Genomic DNA, 19,390 nt, shown 5'->3' with positions numbered 1-19,390 from the left:
CCCCCCGTGTGTGTGTGTGTGTATATACATACATACATACATACATACATACACACTGATCAACTATAGCATTTAAAACCACTGACTAAGTAACATTGATTATCATGACACATTCTCCTCCACTCAATACTCCATAATGAGAAAGTTGGAAGAGAATTTAAGACATATTTGCAAATTTATTGAAAGTGGGGAAAAAAATTTCACATGGGCAAAAGTATTCAGACCCTTTGCTATGGCACTTGTAATTTAGCCCTGAGGACCTCATATTTCTCAAAATGGCTTCCACCGACTGTCCTTAGCTTAAGGCAGAAAACCCTCAAATCAAGGTGTGCAAACTTGTAGCATCATATCAAGACTAGGGGTTGTAATCACTGCCAAAGGTGCTTTAGCGAAGTATGGAGTTAAGGGTCTGAATACTTATATCACTGCAATGTTTTAGTCCTTTCTTTTTCTATAAATTGGCAAATATTTCTAACATTCAATCTTTACTTTGTCATCAGGGATGTGCACAGACATTGTGGGGGATGTGCTCAAGTAGAAAAAAAAAAGGGCACTTGTAATTAAGAAAAAAAGTTTGTAAAAACCTTACATATATTAACACAACACATTTCCTGAGGTAAGGGACCTCCGGCAATCATGTCAGCTGAATGAGACACTAGTCACCCCAAGGAGGTCCTAATCAATCTGGGCATCATAGGGCAGGTGTATTAAAAGCCCCCTTGTGAGTCTGTTTGCACGTCCCTGTTTGTCATTATGGTGTATTGAGTGCAAAATGATGGGAGAAACTGTGATTTCTATTTTTATTATAGCACAAGGCTGCGACATAAAATGTGCAAAAAGTAGCAGTGTGTGAAGATTTTTTTAATGAATTGTTTGGCATTTTGACCAGTTTTCCCCTATGCAGATTTCCGTTTGTCCCTGAGCTATTAGAGACTAGCTGCTATGATGTCTCCCATGCACTGCACATGTAGAAGAGGAGATCCTGCTCCCTTATTTATCCCCCTCATCTTACATTCTCTGGACAAGGTGCTGTTGTTCCCAGCTTGATTATTTACAAGTTTCTGACCACTTATAAAATGTGTTCAATGTGCTGCCCATTGTGTTGGATTGTCAATGCAACCCTCTTCTCCCACTCTTCACTCACTGATAGCAACACCGCAGGAGAAATGCTAGCACAGGCTTTCAGTATCAGTAGTTTCAGGTGCTGCACATCTCGTATCTTCACAGCATAGACAATTGCCTTCAGATGACCCCAAAAATAAAAGTCTAAGGGGGTCAGATCGGGAGACCTTGGGGGCCAGTCAACTGGCCCACGATGACCAATCCACATTCCAGGAAACTTTTCATCTAGGAATGCTCGGACCTGACACCCATAATGTGGTGGTCACCATTTTGCTGGAAAAACTCAGGGAACGTGTCAGCTTCAGTGCATAAAGAGGGAAAAACATCATCATGTAGCAATTTCACATATCCAGTGGCCTTGAGGTTTCCATTGATGAAGAATGGCCCCACTATCTTTGTACCCCGTATACCACACCATACCATCAATTTTTATGTTCCAACAGTCTTGGAGGGACCTATCCAATGTGGGTTAGTGTCAGACCAATAGCGTTGGTTTTGTTTGTTAACTTCACCATTCACATAAAAGTTTGCCTCATCACTGAACAAAATCTTCTGCGTAAACTGAGGGTCCTGTTCCAAATTTTGTTTTGCCCATTCTGCAGCACCTGAAACTACGTATTATGGAAGCCTGTGCTAGCATTTCTCCTGTGGTGTTGCTATCAGTGTGTGAAGAGTGGGAGAAGAGGGTTGCATTGAAAATCCAACACAATGGGCAGCACATTGAACACATTTTATAAGTGGTCAGAAACTTGTAAATAACACATTAAAACCAAGCACATCATTGTTTTTCTTGTGAAATTCCCACTAAGTTTGATGTGTCACATGACCCTCTTCCTATTGGAAAAACTAAAGTTGGATTCAAAATGGCCGCCATGGTCACCACCCATCTTGAACAGTTTCCCCCCTCACATAACTTCCTGTTTGTGGCACATTAGTATAATATCACCAACCATTCCCAATTTATTAAGGTGTGTCCATATAATTGGCCCACCCTGTAGTATAAATCTTTACTATAGAAAGACTTAAAGGGGTACTCTGCCCCTAGACATCTTATCCTCTAGCCAAAGGATAGGGGATAAGATGTCTAATAGCGGGGGGGCCCGCTGCTGGGACCCCCCATGACCTACCTGCAGCCGGTGGCTCGTGACTTCAAGCCATGCTCCTCAATGCAAGTCTATGTGAGGGGCATCACAAGGGGGGTGAGGCCGTGACATCACGAGTCTCCGGTGCCGCAACGCTAGTCATCAGGCACGGAGTGAAGTTCACTCCGTGCATCGGATGACTGGGGTGCTGCAGCAGAGATGGAGTCCCAGCAGCGAGACCCCTGTGATCAGACATCTTATCCATTACCCTTTTGATAGTGGATAAGATGTCGAAGGGCGTAGTACCCCTTTAAATGTATCCCCAAGGGACGTTCCTGCCCCCCAGGGATGGTGAGGCCATGAAGTTTGTAAGGCTCGGCCAGTAAGTAGGCAGTAAGTAGTCCCGTGGCATAGCTATTCTTATCTAGTCCCATCGGCTGTGCTTTAATCACACCTCTCAGCGTGATTGACAGCCCAGGCACTGCTGCTTAGGGAGCAGAGCATTGATGTGGGCTGTCAATCATGCAGAGAGGGTTTGGTAACAGCACCGCTAATGTGACTAGGTAAGTACAGCTCCACGCTCAGGGGACTACGTACGGGGGGCGGCAGAGAAGACCTACAAACTTCATATCCTCACCATCCCTGCAGGCAGTAACATCCCCCCAGGATTTACTTTAGTAGGGGTTAACATTCCCAATAAAGTAGCGCACCCATATTGGGAGAATAGTAAATGGCGTAACGTTATACATTTTGCGTTCACTTATACCTCCTGTGCCCTATAGTGACTAATCCAAAAAAGTGTCAAGGCTTTGGTTTTTTCCTATATATCAGTCACATGTTTGGCCACTCAGAATGAAGAAGCAGAATACATTAATGCTTTCCCGGTCTATGATGTGACGGTTTATCAATACACACCGAAGCTAGGGGACACTTATAGGGATCTTTAGGAGACCTGCCAATCCATTTACACAACTATATGTAGGTTTGTTGAAACAATTGATCCATTTTTTATTTTTTTTTTCCTCTTCTTTCAGGACGCTGAAGGGCAGACACCGTTACATTATGGTAAGTGAGATTTTACTTTTCGGTACCTTCTATTTATTATTCTTATCCACCGGTTTGTCATAAAGAGGCGTTAACATATTGGGGGAAATTTTGCTGGGCACAGTTTATTTTTTTTATTAATTAATTTATTAATTTATATTTTTAAAGCGTTGCGAGGTGACAATTAGTTTTTTCATTAGTCATCTTAACAATTTTTAAAACCTTATTTAATTTTTTTATTTTTCTTACAATGTTTTTAGCTGCTGTACATTATGCATATTGTTTGATTTATATTTATATCACTTCTTTATTACAGTGTTTTCCAAACTGTGCATCTCCAGTTGTTGCAAAACTACAACTCCCGGCATGCCTGGACAGCCTTCGGCTGTCCAGGCATGCTGGGAGTTGTAGTTTTGCAACCTCTGGAGGCACGTTGTTTGGAAAACACTGCTTTAGCAGTACCCTTGTGAACTGGCTTAGGGTGGCCTGTTGCTGTAGATTGGAGTCTACTGCAGTAGACCCTCAAAGTAACATCTGCCTGTCCCTAAACTCTTTATGTGCAAGGGGCAGATCCTTACGCATGACTTATCTCCAACCTGACAGCACGCGGTAATAACAAAGGTCAGGCACCCCATAAAATGGTTGTAAATCCATCTTTCTTGCTTGTGCCTGTCCAAGGTCAGCATCCAGCTCCCCTCCCTCTTGGATGCTGCCTCCATTCTGAAGATGCCCTGGAATAGGGGTATAAAATACTATTTTCAACATCTCCCAGTGGAAATCAGTCATCTTCAGGCGGTGGGAGAGGTTGGAATCAGAATTGTCCCCATCTGGTGCAAGGGAGGAGGCAATATACATCTCTCCTGTCATCACTGTGAAAAGAAATGCAATGTGGATTTTAAAGCGGTTGCATCGCTTATGGATCCGCCATTACTTCCCAAAAAAATTAGCAGTAATAGTTGAGATGCCTTCTTAAATATGTCATCTAGTAAGCATTAAGCTCTCCACCGATCTAGCCTTTCATGAAGATGTAGAGATGACGGACAACCTCACCTCAGTTGTAACTGTCTACGGGATTTTTCTATTGAAGCTATATGTGCAGCACGACCTATAGAAGTGACTCCTATCCCTTTTGATTCTGTAACAGAAAAAAAGCCAGATTTGGAGCATGCTGCAATAAAAAAAACAATTAACTTAAATAAAATATTTCCTCACAACTAACTTCTCTTCTCTTAGGCTGGGTTCACACCATGTTTTTCAAATACGGTAACGTATACGGTTTTCCACAAAAAAAACGTATACGACCGTATCCGAAACCGTATGCATAGAGAATGCATTGTAAACCGTATTCCCAATGTTGTGTGCGGTTGCATCCGTTTTGCCTCGGATACAGTTTTGCCGATTTTTCAACCGTAGGCAAAAACGCTGACGACCACGTTTTTGCCTCCGGTTGGAAAACCGTATGCGAACCGTATGTGGTTCTTTTAACATTGCTGTCTATGAGAACCGTACACAGAATTTAAGAATACGGTTGCACACTGTTTTTCTAATCCGTTTTTGGAGTTGACACATTCGCAGATTGGAATTTCAATAGAACAATAGTAACTTTATTAAATTGCTGGAAAACTTATTCCAACAAAATAGCAAAACCGTTGGCAAAAACTGATGCAAACGAACTTATTCATACAAACATTATGTCTGACTGGGTCATAGACCCTGGCGAATATACTGGCTTGATAGCTGCACATTACTGATAGGCGGGTTGCATCCCGTTCACTTCCCACTGTACCATTGTTATAAGTACCGTTAATTGTGTTTCCTTTGTGTAAAATTTTGAAAAGCCTTTTAATAAACAAAGTTTATAATAAAAAAAAAAACTGATGCAAACGGATAGAACCGTACGTACATTTTGGAACCGTATACGGGGAAAAACCGTATACGTTTTAATTTGGAGTCATACGGTTGTATACGGTTGCATATGGTTTTTGCCATACGTTTTTTAGTGGAAAACCGTATACGGTAACCGTATTTGAAAAACGTGGTGTGAACCCAGCCTTATCTGGTCAACCAGAACATAAAAGAATCTGCCACTGGACTGACCACGGTGACTTTTATATATAAGATCTGTTGTGTTCCACCATGGTGTTCACTGCGCTCATTCTTCCCATCCTATTTGATGGAATCTGTGACAGAGGCTCCAAACGAAGATGTGAACAAGGCCTTAGCCTAATTTTAACTGTTAGGGGTATGTTCGGAATTCCGATGGAAAGTCCACAGTAATTCACTCCAAACTGATTTAAATGGGGTTTCGCATTCAGACAGCAGAATTTCCATGGTCAAATTACAAGACTAGTCTTACATTTGGCGGAATTCCGTGGTGGAATAAATGGGACTTGAACTTCCGCTGCTGAAATTCCACCGTTTGCAGGGTGCAGCAGAATCCCATTGAAATAATTTTCCGAGAAAATTACACTCGGAAATTTCCCAGTGTGAACATGGCCTTAGTATTCATTACCCTGTACAAAATTGGAGCCTGTACACAGATAAATAATGCATAACAACACTACTTTTATTGGTTCAGAATCAAATTACAGTAAAAGACAGGAGTATACCGTAGATATATGGAGGAGCAAATGGGCGGTCGTGGACTACATGGGCATGATCGTAATCATTGGAGTGTATCAATTGTATACTACAGGAGTGTGTGTGTATATATAAGCAATGTTCTACATGAGGTCTAGAGTAAATTGATTCCTTGGTTGATTTGTAGGTTTTGTAGTCTGAGAATTCAGTGGCCTGAGTGCTGTACTTTAGGGGTCATGGCTGCAAGGGGGGGAGTGGTATTGTTTGTCAACATTTTAGTGCAAGTTCTCAGCATGGAATGTGTACATAGGTCTCTATGCTTTTCCTGCCCATAGAGCAGACTGTATGAATAAGGACAGCTCCATATGTATTATCAGGTTGGAGCATTACACAGCTCTATTATTTTGTCTTCTTTGCGTACTTTTGACTCAGATTTTTTGGAAATTAAAATGTTGACCTCTGTCTTTAGGATAGGTGCAAAACAGCAGATATTGTACCTGAATCTTTAGTTCCTCTTCACCAGTGTGCCTGTGGTTGACTGTGCGCACTGCCGTCCCATAAACGCTATGGGTGACACCACAACAGTCCAATGAGTACACTTGGCATCTTTTTATCCCCTAGAGTTCTGTGAAATGTCACGGAGACTTCTTGACAGATGTTGTGTACACAGACTTGCTGGCGAGGAAGAACATCGTACCCTCCTACTACCCTCCAAGTGCTGCAGAATCAAAGCCAGTGCCAGTAGAAAAGAACAGTTCATCCAGCAATTCCTTAAAGGAAAACTGTCAGCTTGCTCCCCCCCGCTCTAACCAACAGTACTGGCTGGTAGTGCGGGGGAAGGCTGATTAGTTTGATCCCTACCGTGCCCTGATCCGCCCTGCTGTTTGCCCAAAATCTTCGATTTTCTGTATATGCTAATTAGGTGCTAACTGGCACAGGCGGGTTACTGGCACTCTGACGTCAGCGCCGCTCGTCCACAGCGCCGGCCAGCTCATCCATATTCCTCCCTTCTCTCTACCTTTCCCTCTTCATTACAGAGCAGGGGGAGAGGCGTTGGGATGGGAGGAATATTGATGAGCGGCGCTGACGTCAGAGTGCCGGTAACTCCTCCTGTGCCAGTTAGCACCTAATTAGCATATGAAATCGAGGATTTCGGCCAAACGGCAGGGCAGATCTGGGCACAGTAGGCATCAAACTGATCAGCGTCCCCCACACTACCAGCCAGTATTGCTGGTTAGAGCGGGGGGAGCAAGCTGACAGTTTTTCTTTAACCCCTTAACGACCACGGACGTAAATGTACGTCCTGGTTTGGCGGTATTTCCCTCACCAGGACGTACATTTACGTCCTGTGTATGACCGCGAGTATCGGAGAGGTGCTCGCGTTATACACGGCAGGTTCCGGCTGCTATCAGCAGCCGGGGACCTGCCGGTAATGGCTGACATCCGCGATTGCGCGGATGTCCCCCATTAACACCTCAGATGCTGTGATCTGTACAGATCACGGCATCTGCGGCAATGCGCATAATAAAATAGAGGATCGGATCGCCGGCATCGCTACCACGGCGATCCGATCATCTGTAATGGCGGCCGGAGGTCCCCTCACCTGACTTCGGCCGTCTCCCGGCGTCTCCTGCTCTGGTCTGAGATCGAGCAGACCAGAGCAGAAGATAACCGATAATACTGATCAGTGCTATGTCCTATACATAGCACTGAACAGTATTAGCAACCAAATGATTGCTATAGCTAGTCCCCTATGGGGACGTAAAAAGTGTAAAAAATAAAAAATAAATCCCCCAATAAAAATTGTCAGTTTTTCCCATTTTACCCCCAAAAAGCATAATTTTTTATAAACCTATTTGGTATCACCGCGTGCGTAAATGTCAGAACTATCAAAATATAATGTTAATGATCCCGAACGGTGAACGGCGTAAACGTAAAAAAATGTAAGTCCAAAAATGCTGCTTTTTTGTCACATTTTATTCAAAAAAAATTAAAATTATAAAAAAATTATACAGAATTATATAAAAGTTTTATATATGCAAATGTGGTATGACGGCGCAAAAATAGCCCTCATACCACCCTATATATGTAAAAATGTAAAAGTTATAGGTGGGCAAAATGATTTTGTACTAAAAGATTTAGATTTTTTTTTTTAAGCGGTACAAAAATATAAAAGTATCTAGCCATGGGTATCATTTTATTCGTACTGACCCACAGAATAAAGAACACGTAATTTTTACCGTAAATTGTACAGTGTGAAAACGAAACCCTCCAAAATGTGCAAAATTGTGGTTTTGTACATTTTATGGTAAAATCAGAGGTTTCATTACAAAGTAGGGATCGACCGATATCGTTTTTTTAGGGCCGATACCGATAATCGGTGCAGGTTAGGGCCGATAGCCAATAACTTATACCGATATTCCGGTATAAGTTATCGGCTATTTAACCCCCTGCGACACCGCTGCAGATCATTGATTTTAAAGCGGCGCTTTAAATCAGTGATCTGCTGTGGCTTTTGCGGGGCCATAGACCGCCGCCGCCACCACCCGCTTCTCTCCCCTACCTGTCAGGGTGGTCCGGGCCATCCATCCATCGTTCCTGTAGTGTCCGGGGGCGTTCCGGGTGGAGGGTGAACCGGTCCGGGCTGTCCTTCTCCGGCGGTCATCTTCTCCACTCCGGGCAGGCTCCGGCCTAGTACGCTGCATAGACGTCGCTGCGCAGTGACGCCCGTGCGCAGCGACGCACCGGACGTCACGGCGTAGCGGCGTCTATGCAGCGTACTAGGCCGGAGCCTGCCCAGAGTGGAGAAGAAGACCGTGGGAGAAGGACAGCCCGGACCGGACCACCCTCCACCCGGAAAGCCCCCGGACACTACATGAAGGAAGGATGGCCTGGACCACCCCCATTACGGGTAAGTTTAATTTTTTTATTGACTCGGAGGGTGGGGGAGGGGCCCGATCGGTATAGCGGTATGGGAAAAAATCCATACCGGTATACCGCCTAGCATCATGGTGGGGGGTGCGACGTGGGTCGGGGGTGCGGTGCGGCGGGTCGAGGGGGTGGCGGTCGTGGTGGGGGCGGGGCATTATCGGCTTATCGGCAAGATAATTGCCGATACCGATAATGCCCAAAATCGTGATTATCGGCCGATAATATCAGCCATACCGATAATCGGTCGATCCCTATTACAAAGTACAATTGGTCACGCAAAAAACAAGCGCTAATATGGGTCTGTAGATGGAAATATGAAAGAGTTACGGATTTTAGAAGGCGAGGAGGAAAAAACGAAAATGCAAAAATAAAATTGGCCTGGTCCTTAAGGTGAAAATGGGATTGGTCCTTAAGGGGTTAAAACACCAATTCTTTATTCCAAACAGTTAAAAGTTGCAGGAAGAGCACACATCACACCACCTAGCTGGTGTCACACTCCAAATGGACACGTTTCGAGCGCATGCGCTCGAAACGCGTCCATTTGGAGTGTGACACCGGCTAGGTGGTGTGATGTGTGCTCGTCCTGCAACTTTTAACTGTTTGGAATAAAGAATTGGTGTTTTAAGGAATTGCTGGATCAACTGTTCTTTTCGACTGTTACGTACCAAGCTGGGCCAGGCTTAGGATCCGTGCAAGACCAAGGGGAGATGAGCTGCAGATATCTTTTTGTATTTTCATTGTATTTCGAATCAAAGCCAGTGCACATTAGTGACAGAGGTGCCTAATAGCTAATCTGTACCTAAACTACAGGTAATCCAAAGACTGCTAGTAGAGATGAGCGAATTTACAGTAAATTCGATTCGTCACAAACTTCTCGGCTCAGCAGTTGATATCTTTTCCTGCCTAAATTAGTTCAGCTTTCAGGTGCTCCGGTGGGCTGGAAAAGGTGGATACAGTCCTAGGAGACTCTTTCCTAGGAATGTATCCACCTTTTCCAGCCCAGCGGAGCACCAGAAGGCTGAACTATTTTATGCAGGAAAAGTCATCAACTGCCGAGCCGAGAAGTTCGTGACGGATCGAATTTACTGTAAATTCGCTCATCTCTAACTGCTAGCATAGAAAAATCACCTTACGAATGAAGAGTAATGGTAAAGAAGTTTGACTTTCTGTATCTAGTACTTTATAGCTATAGTGAATTTATGCATTAAGGGGTTTACATTTTAACCCTTTTAAGTTATTGAGAAGTAATGTAAGTGTCTGTGAAGATTCTTACCTTTTTTTTCTTACCTCTACCTTTTTCATTAGATTCATAGCTCTACCCTGCTGTTATCTATGGTAGCACTGCAGTAACCCCAATAAAATATTGATGCGTACAGGGTGATAAGGACTTTAACACGCATGAGGCGTACATGTCTCTTTATGCACCTTAAGACTGTAATTAACTTTTATATGTAGATATGATCTTGACTTTTTTGTATTCTTTTGCTCCTTATGTAAATGTTTCTTGTTCTTGCAGCTTCTGCCTGTGAGTTTGCCGATATAGTGGACATGCTCTTGGATCATGGTGCTGACCCTTCTCTCGTGGACAATGATGGTTTCCAGCCACATGAAGCTACAGATAACAAAGAAATTTCAGATATGTTAAAGCAACATGTCGCATTCGGAGAACATGACAAACCTCCAAGCCTTTTACAAAGTGCAAAATAAAGTTCAGTGCAAGTTAACCCTTTCTGGCCTTCACAGGAATTTTTTTTTTTTTTTTTTTTTGGTGTTTCAAGCATATACCTATTGTCAAACACTCCCCCCTTCTTCCCGCAAGACACCCTCCTCAATAATTCTTGCAAAGAAAATAAACTTTGTAATATATCTTAAAACGAAGAATGCCTCCGTTTCTTTTTATCAGATGTTACATTTCCCTTTACCTGAATACTGCGCTCTTCATATATATCCTAAATTTGAGGGAGGAGGAGTTTTTTATGGATAGGCTTCCAGTTTTTATGTTTCAGAAAGAAGCAGATGATTGATTACGGTATTGACAAATGGAGGCAATACCTGATGGCCGAATGTGTATTTAGCTGACGGCGCTCTCCCAATTTCTCTATAGACGTGAATGTTCAGGTCAGTCTAACATTCATGCATCTAAATGGAGCGAGGTGGGGTAAGCCACTGTCATACTTCTCTAGCGGCAGCTTATCTCTCTGTAATCCAAAGGATCAGCCAGTAGAGATCCAATATACCTGATCCTTCTCTCGATTGTGCTGGAGGAAAGTTGGAGGGCCCCATGCTTATTAGATCATTAAATTGTAGGCTAATGTTTATGGAGTCCTTGAATGTGGCTATATACGTGGAGATATGTGTGTAATCGATCACATAGAAGTAGGTTGATGGGTTATAACAGATGTATGAACAATCGGCTGGTAAACAATTTTGTTTAATGCAGCCATACACTTTTTTGGCTATATTGGCTGTCAGTCATTAAAGGGGTTATCCAGGAAAAATCTTTTTATTTTTATATATAATATATATCTCAACTGGCTCCAGAAAGTTAAACAGATTTGTAAATTACTTCTATTAAAAAATCTTAATCCTTTCAGTACTTATGAGCTGCTGAAGTTGAGTTGCTCGTTTTTTGTCTAAGTGCTACCTGTTTCGGGAACCGCCCAGTTTAGAAGCAAATCCCCATAGGCCAACAATGAGCAATCTTTCATTTCTGAACATAAGGTCCTTGGGGGAGCGATCTGATTTGTTATGGGCAACTGCACCACTCTTTCTGTACACAAGTTTTAATAAAACTTCCCTTTTTGTTCTGACTATAAGATGAAGATTTCAAACCCCGGCAATTTTTTGTTTTTTAGGAGACAACCTTTCCATTCAATTAAAACTGAATCATTTTTTTTTTTTTGTTAAATTGTTCATTTTCATCAATTTTTGCCTAAAGTACATAGATGGTGGTTTATTTGGAGACTCCTTTAAAGGGGTACTCCGGTGGAAAACTATATATATATATATATATATATATATATATATATATATATATATATATATATAATATTTTTTTTTTTTTTATTTATTTTTTTTTAATCAACTAGTGGCAGAAAGTTAAACAGGTGTGTAAATTACATATATTTAAAAATCTTAATCCTTCCAGTACTTATCAGCTGATGTATGCTACAGAGGAAGTTCTTTTCTTTTTTGAATTTCTTTTCTGCCTGACCACAGTGCTCTCTGCTGACACCTCTGTCCAGAGCAGGAACAAATCCCCATAACAAACCTCTCCTGCTCTGGACAGTTCCTGATATGGACAGAGGTGTCAGCAGAGAGCACTGTGGTCAGACAGAAAATAACTTTATAATTTCCTCTGTAGTATACAGCAGCTGATAAGTACTGGAAGGATTAAGATTTTTAAATAGAAGTAATTTACTAATCTGTTTTAACTAAGAGAAAAAGAGAATTCCACTGGAGTACCTCTTTATGAAATTTTTTCCCAACAAGGGTGCCTCCAGCTGTTGCAAAACTACAACTTCCAGCATGCTGGGAGTTGTAGTTTTGCAACAGCTGGAGGCACGCTGGGAAACATTGCCTTAAGAGGACATGGGTACCCACCCAGAAGACTGTTAAGAGGTCTCAAGAAGTTCATTGGGGTAGACACAGGATTGCTGGTTGGGTGACATGGCACGGTGTTCCTGACATCGTAGCAGGCAATGCCCAACCCTTATAGAGCTGAGCTCAAGAAAAATCATGTTTTAAATATGATTTTTAGATCGTCACATTATGTCTATAATGAGGCAGTAACCTGCAGTTGGACACATTGAGTAGCATTGCTTAGGTTGTAGGGTCCCTGCCAACATGTCTTCCCACCAGTTTCAATCTACATTCAGTGTTTAAAGTGACATTGGGGAATGTTCATCATATCAGTTTTACTTAAATCTGTTCCGAATCCTGTTTTCATAGAAGAACTAATCCCTTGTAGTATTCTGCGTAGAAGCTAACCATGCATTACTGTTGCATCCCATGAACGGGTTAATTCCTCTCTCTCGCCATATGCATGCAGGTTGTGAGCTGCCCTAACCATTGCAAATGCCGCAGCGTAATCTGCTTTACAGCAGAGCGCTCTGCACATATATATATACACTCTGACACGCACACATGCTCAACTATAATCCCTCTCCTTGCCCTTAACTACCGTTAACCAAAGTGCTTAATGCACAATTTAAGCTGGATCCACTCTAAAAACACTTTAATTGAGGAGCATTAAATGTTAAAATGATTAAAAAAAGATGATATAAATAAAACCCAAAGAGAGGCTGAGACCAGCATCTGCAGTGATGGGGATGGGAGGGGGAGTGCTAAATCTGTCTTGTGGCTTATAAAGTTCCAAATATTAAAACGTGACCATCTCACTGGTCTTCATGTGGTCAAGTCATGTTCTTTAAAGGGGTACTCCGGTGGAAAAATTTTTTGTTTTTGTTTTTAAATGAACTGGTGCCAGAAAGTTAAACAGATTTGTAAATTACTTCTATTTAATTAATCTTTATCCTTCCAGTACTTATTAGCAGCTGTATGCTACAGAGGAAATTCTTTTGCTTTTTAAAATCTTTTTTTTTTTTTGTCTTGTCCACAGTGCTCTCTGCTGACACCTCTGTCCGTGTCAGGAACTGTTCAGAGTAGCATAGGTTTGCTATGAGGATTTTTTCTCCTGCTCTGGACAGTACCTGATACGGGCATCAGAGAGCACTGTGGAAAGAAATTAAAAAAGAAAATAATTCCCTCTGTAGCATACAGCTGCTAATAAGTACTGGAAGGGTAAAGTTTTTATAATAGAAGTAATTTACAAATCTGTTTAACTTTCTGGCACGAGTTGATAAAAAAAAAAAAAAAAAAAAAATGTTTTCCACCCGAGTACCCCTTTAAAGTTCTCCATTTTGTTCATTCTAAATAGAACCAGTGGACTTACTGCAAAATAAACTTAGAGAGAGCTGTTTTCTAAAAAAAAACAGTGCCACCCTTGTCAGGGGACTGTCTGGTATTGCAGCTCAATAAGGAAATTTAGTTTATTTTACAACAATAAAAGACTATAACCTATTACTTCAGCATTAGGATGAGATCGTTCCTAGATACTCATGGTAGATGTTTCACTTATACCAAGGTTATATAGGATTAGGAAATGGCTCTTGTCTATGGGCTTCTGCTATTACAAATTGGCTTGGTCACTTCAATTGGCCTTAGTCTGCAATACCAGACATTGTCCATGGACAAGAGTGAAATGGTTTCTGGAAATAAACGTGTTCCAGATCTTCTACAACCCGTTTCAACATGTATAGCCATATATTCATGCTCATTCCTTGTTTAGGAAACAACAGGGATATTTTATTTAGTTTCCTTATGTATGTGACCTGTCGCCCAAATCCCAGATGTTATGCTGTGCATAGCAGCTCCTCTTATAACCCATATAGGGGACCATCGGGTATGTGCGCCACGTGAGCATTGTGGAGAGTGTCCACCATCTTTCCATCTCATTATCGTTTGACGTTTGTAAATAGACTTTTAGTATGTTGTTGTGAAATCAGAAGACCCACAACTTTTAGTAATGTCTGAGAGCATTTGCAGTGATCTTCTACTGAAGGATTTCATCTGATTATAATCTGTGTACATGTTAATGAGAATGGTTTTTAAAGAATTGTTCATCATATACCATTAGACTTTATAACTTTTTGGACAAAAAAGTTTTTGTATGATAAGTTATTTTTAGCATATTTGGAATTTAATGTGCACCAATGAAGGGGCTTTCTTATATCCACAAGTGGATAAACCAATATTCTGATGTGAAGTTTTTGTTCCCTAGAGGTACTCGGTTGTTTCTTGAAGATCTTCCAGTTCTTAAGTTCCTTTGACAAGAAATCAATCAAAAATTGTATGTCAGGTCAGCAGAGTTTAGTAATGTATTACTGTTTGAGAATGTTATGAATGTTAGAGCTGGTAGTCTTCCTGTATTTATGAAAAACTTTATTGAACATTTTGTAAAAACACATTACTGGTAGAGCCAATGTGTTTTGGACAGTTAAAGGGGTTATCCAGGAACAGAAAATACAGAGCTACTATTTTTCAAAAAACGCTCCCCTCTGTCTCCAGGTTGGGTGTGGTTCTGTAGCTCAGTTTTAGTGAAGTGAATGGAGCCAAGTTGTAAAAGCACACCCAACCTGGAGACAGATGTGAAGCTGTTTTTGAAAGAAATGTAGCAGTATTTTTCTATTCCTGGATCACCCCTTTAACTGTCCTCAACATGAGCAAGACCCTCCTGGTACATCTTTGACAATAACAAATGCTGGCATTTTTAGGGCATCAAATGTGGCAGGAGGATCTTGCTCACGCTGTCTCAAGTTTTAAAATGTTTACAAATTTGTCATCTTGTTACTCAGCTTTACTTTAACACCTTAACTTTTTTGTAACTTTGTCTTTTAGTACATCCTTATCATGCAAAGTTATCTTTAAAGGGGTACTCCGCCCCTAGACATCTTATCCCCTATCCAAAGGATAGGGGATAAGATGTTAGATCGCCGCGGTCCCGCTGCTGGGGACCCCGGGAATCGCCGCTGCAGCACCCCGCTATCATTACTGCACAGAGCGAGATCGCTCTGCATGTAATGACGGGCAATACAGGGGCCGGAGCATCTGTACGTCATGGCTCCGCCCCTTGGATAGGGGATAAGATGCCAGGGGCGGAGTACCCCTTTAAAAGTAGAGTGACTCCTAATCGTTCTCTTCGTGCAGTTTATATGACCAAAGCAAATTCAGCATACTTGCTATCCAGCATGATTCTGCCAGATCCAAAAATTTGTATGGAACTTTTTGTGTACTGAGGACAACCACACTGGAGGGCACCAATGGTAGATCATCCCTAGGTCCAATGTCATGCTCTATTTCATCCTATGGGACATGAGGTGCAATGGATCCAGCTTGTCGTCTTGCACTTCTTTCCAGGTCAGCTGCACATGGATCACTGCACCTAGGTGAACCCAAGGGCATGTTCACGCAACAGAATTTCCGAACAGAATCCAATGGAAAATTCTGCTCAGAATTTTCTGTTACAGCAGAGTTGGATAGTTTTTTTTTTGAAGGGACGCGGCAGAAATCCCAATTATGGCTTCTGCTGAAAAAAATGGACATTGACAATTGACATAGATTTTTTGGGACGGAATCCACTCAGGAATGCATTGCTGTCTATGGAGACTTTATGGCGCCTTTCCAAACGGTCTGCAGGATGTTTGCCCAGAACATTTCTGGGCGGACATTCTGCTGTGTGCCCTTAGTATCCAAGCACTAGAAAGGTCACCTGTAGAGATGAGCGAACTTACAGTAAATTCGATTTGTCACAAACTTCTCGGCTCGGCAGTTGATGACTTATCCTGCGTAAATTAGTTCAGCCTTCAGGTGCTCCGGTGGGCTGGAAAAGGTGGATACAGTCCTAAGAAAGAGTCTCCTAGGACTGTATCCACCTTTTCCAGCCCACGGGAGCACCTGAAAGTTGAACTAATTTATGCAGGAAAAGATATCAACTGCCGAGCCAAGAAGTTCGTGAAGAATCGAATTTACTGTAAGTTCACTCATCTCTAGTCATCTGCAAAGAATTCATAATTCATACCTTGTCAATACCTTGTGCATTTTTCTTGTGCAATTTTTTTGACTACAGAATTTTATAATGACAAGGATCATCTTAGGTGGTGACTCGAGTGTTACTGTATACATTGTGACACCTTATACAATAAACACAACTTTAGTTATTCACTTGATGATCCGTGCAGTACATGTATTTAAGAAATAGACGCCTTGAGCAAACTCATCCATTTGTGAATGTTAAGACAAAACACCAACAGAATGTGTCAGTACTTTGCAGAGGATCACATCGAGTTGCTCTGCTCTAGAACAAATAATGTTTTTTCTGCAGTGAATGTTTAGATGTTCTTGCTCAGAATCTTCACTTAAACTACCATTAAAATGTCAGCATGCAGAACATTACTATACAAATAGTGCAAATGAGTAAGATTGTGCTGTGTCAGTAAGGAGCTGCACAGTTTTAGATCCAGTGCTGAGTCAGGTTGGCAATGTGCTGTTAAAGACATAAGGGCTTGTTGATGTAAATGTGCCATAAAATGATTCTTGTGCAGTGTTCTACCTCCTTTCCTCTAGATTTTACCTGGAAGATGAGAGGCCAGGCATTCCTCATAGTCAAGCTTATAGTCTCCCTAGTTTTATTCAGCTGTTCTACACCAAGAGTCTTTGGAATTTGTGGAAGTTACTAAACACTAAATTCTGGGAAAACCTGTTGTTTCGGAGATGCTTGGACACAGTTACCTATTCTCTTAGTTTGGGCCTTGTCAGGATACTAATACTTAAGCCCAAAAGTATTCCATGTGCCTGCCGCCACCGTAAACAGTCGGAGCTCTATGACCGCCTATTGACGTCAAAGCAGTTTCACTCAGTATTCCGGGAATTTGAATTTTCGCCACAGAAATTTTGCAGTGTGCACAGTTTAGCAGAATACCACTAATGGCAATGAGAGGCTGCTGCCTCATGAATTCCGTAATGTGCAAGGGCCTTACCCATTTTTTCTTTTCCAAAAATGTCAGAATGTTCATTTACTACTTAAAAAATACCTGAACCCATTCCTAAAATGGGATTTTACTATAATTATTTAAATGGGCACGGTCAGATACAAAAACTTTTGACATGTTGTAAAGCATGTATAACCAATAGGTTTTTCAATTGCTTTCATTAGAAAATGTTCAGTATTTCATACTGAAAAAGCCAGTCAAACAACTGCCCCCCCTGCCTGCTTGGACACATACTAGTCCTGCTGTGTCCAGGAGTCATCACCTATGTCATGGACACACTTCCTTGATTGACAGCTGTGAACGCAGGGCTCACAGCTGGAGGAAAAATCCTCCCACTGTCAGCTTGTGTCCCGCTACTGTCAGTGAGAACAAGCTGGGAGTTGTAGTTTTGCTAATGATGGGGGAGATGTGAGCAGACGGCATACTGAGGGAGGGGGTGGAGACCTGCACAGTGAGGCCACACCCCCTCCCTTTGAGAGGAATTCAGACTAGTGAGCTAAATTAAATGTGTAATAAAAAAAAAATAGAGGTGCTGGACACATAAAAATTAGATGTACATGGTCAGGATTAGGTACTGAGTGATATATAAAAAAAAAAAAGTTTTTTTTGTTGCATCTGACGGGTACACTTTAAGTTAATGTTTTATATTGAGGGGCATGTATGCCTAATCCACACTCCCTGACTGTAAAATTCTGCCAATAAGTTACTTTTATTATTAAAATTAGACTCCTACCCATCAGATTATTCCCTGAATTATTGGACAAAATATAAACCCATATAAGGCTGGGTTCACACTACGTTTTCTCCCATACGGGAGCGCATACGGCAGGGGGGGAGCTAAAACCTCGCGCTCCCGTATGCCTTTCTATGCGCTCCCGTATGTCATTCATTTCAATGAGCCGGCCGGAGTGAAACGTTCGGTCCGGTCGGCTCATTTTTGCGCCGTATGCGCTTTTACAACCGGACCTAAAACTGTAGTCAACCACGGTTTGAGGTCCGGTTGTAAAAGCGCATACGGCGCAAAAATGAGCCGTCGGACCGAACGTTTCACTCCAGCCGGCTCATTGAAATGAATTACATACGGGAGCGCATAGAAAGGCATACGGGAGCGCGAGGTTTTAGCTCTCCCCTGCCATATGCGCTCCCGTATGGGAGAAAACGTAGTGTGAACCCAGCCTTAGGTGGGATCTAGAACACTCAGGAGAGTATGCTGAATGGTAAGATCAGCATGAGAGCCAGGCCTCGTACAGGGATCACAGGGAGTCCCAGTGGTTGGACCCCTAGCGATCAGACACATCACCTATTTTGTGGGTATTTTGTTCTCTGGAGTACCCCTTTAATAAATACCTAGGGGAAGCTTTCGAGGCTGAGATGGCATGCTCTGAAGAGGAGGAGACCATATCGAGCCTCAAAAGCTCACCTTTGGCCAAGATCTTTTTCAGTTAGATATTAAAATTTACAAACCACTGACAACTCTGTTTTTTAACCATTGTACTATTTCTAACGCAGTACATGGATTGTTCTTAAAAGACTTCATAAATGTGATGTACAGCATGTACCCCAGTTTCTTTGCGCCAGAAATCTGTTGCATTTGCAATCGTAAATCTGCCTCAATGATTCGCTGTTACTTAAGCAAGCAGTATGTACATGTCTGGCAGTATACATCCAAATAGTTCACCCCACTACAGTGGGGATCAAAAGTTTGGGCACCCCAGGTAAAAATTTGTATTAATGTGCATAAAGAAGCCAAGAAAGATGGAAAAATCTCCAAAAGGCATCAAATTACTGATTAGACATTCTTATAATATGTCAACAAAAGTTAGATTTTATTTCCATCATTTACACTTTCAAAATAACAGGGAAAACACTTACCTTATTTTCCAATAAAACGTAACTTTTCATATTAATAACAACAGACAAAATAAAGAATTTAAAATGATGTCTCCCCATGTTTTGTTTTGGACCATCTTAGGAATTAGCCACCTAATAAGGTGATTCAGCAGATCAATAGGCTATATGACA

At 41.8% G+C, this 19,390-nt stretch overlaps 1 protein-coding gene across 2 annotated transcripts in view; it reads left to right on the top strand.

Moving 5' to 3' along the window:
- The window catches only part of ACBD6 (acyl-CoA binding domain containing 6), a 114,742-nt gene extending 104,095 nt beyond the window's left edge, over window positions 1–10,647 (top strand). For both annotated transcript variants that reach the window (XM_056531951.1, XM_056531949.1), the window contains exons 7-8: window positions 3,239–3,269; window positions 10,276–10,647. In XM_056531951.1, the coding sequence (XP_056387926.1) occupies window positions 3,239–3,269; window positions 10,276–10,466 (222 nt within the window). In that variant the 3' untranslated portion in view covers window positions 10,467–10,647. The remainder of the gene's footprint in view (window positions 1–3,238; window positions 3,270–10,275) is intronic.
- Window positions 10,648–19,390: the final 8,743 nt, after the last annotated feature.

Source organism: Hyla sarda, chromosome 7, assembly GCF_029499605.1.
Source record: "Hyla sarda isolate aHylSar1 chromosome 7, aHylSar1.hap1, whole genome shotgun sequence".
NCBI classification, from domain to species: domain Eukaryota; kingdom Metazoa; phylum Chordata; class Amphibia; order Anura; family Hylidae; genus Hyla; species Hyla sarda.
Note: the sequence above shows the minus strand (reverse complement) of the source record. Positions and strands in the feature narration are given on the sequence as shown.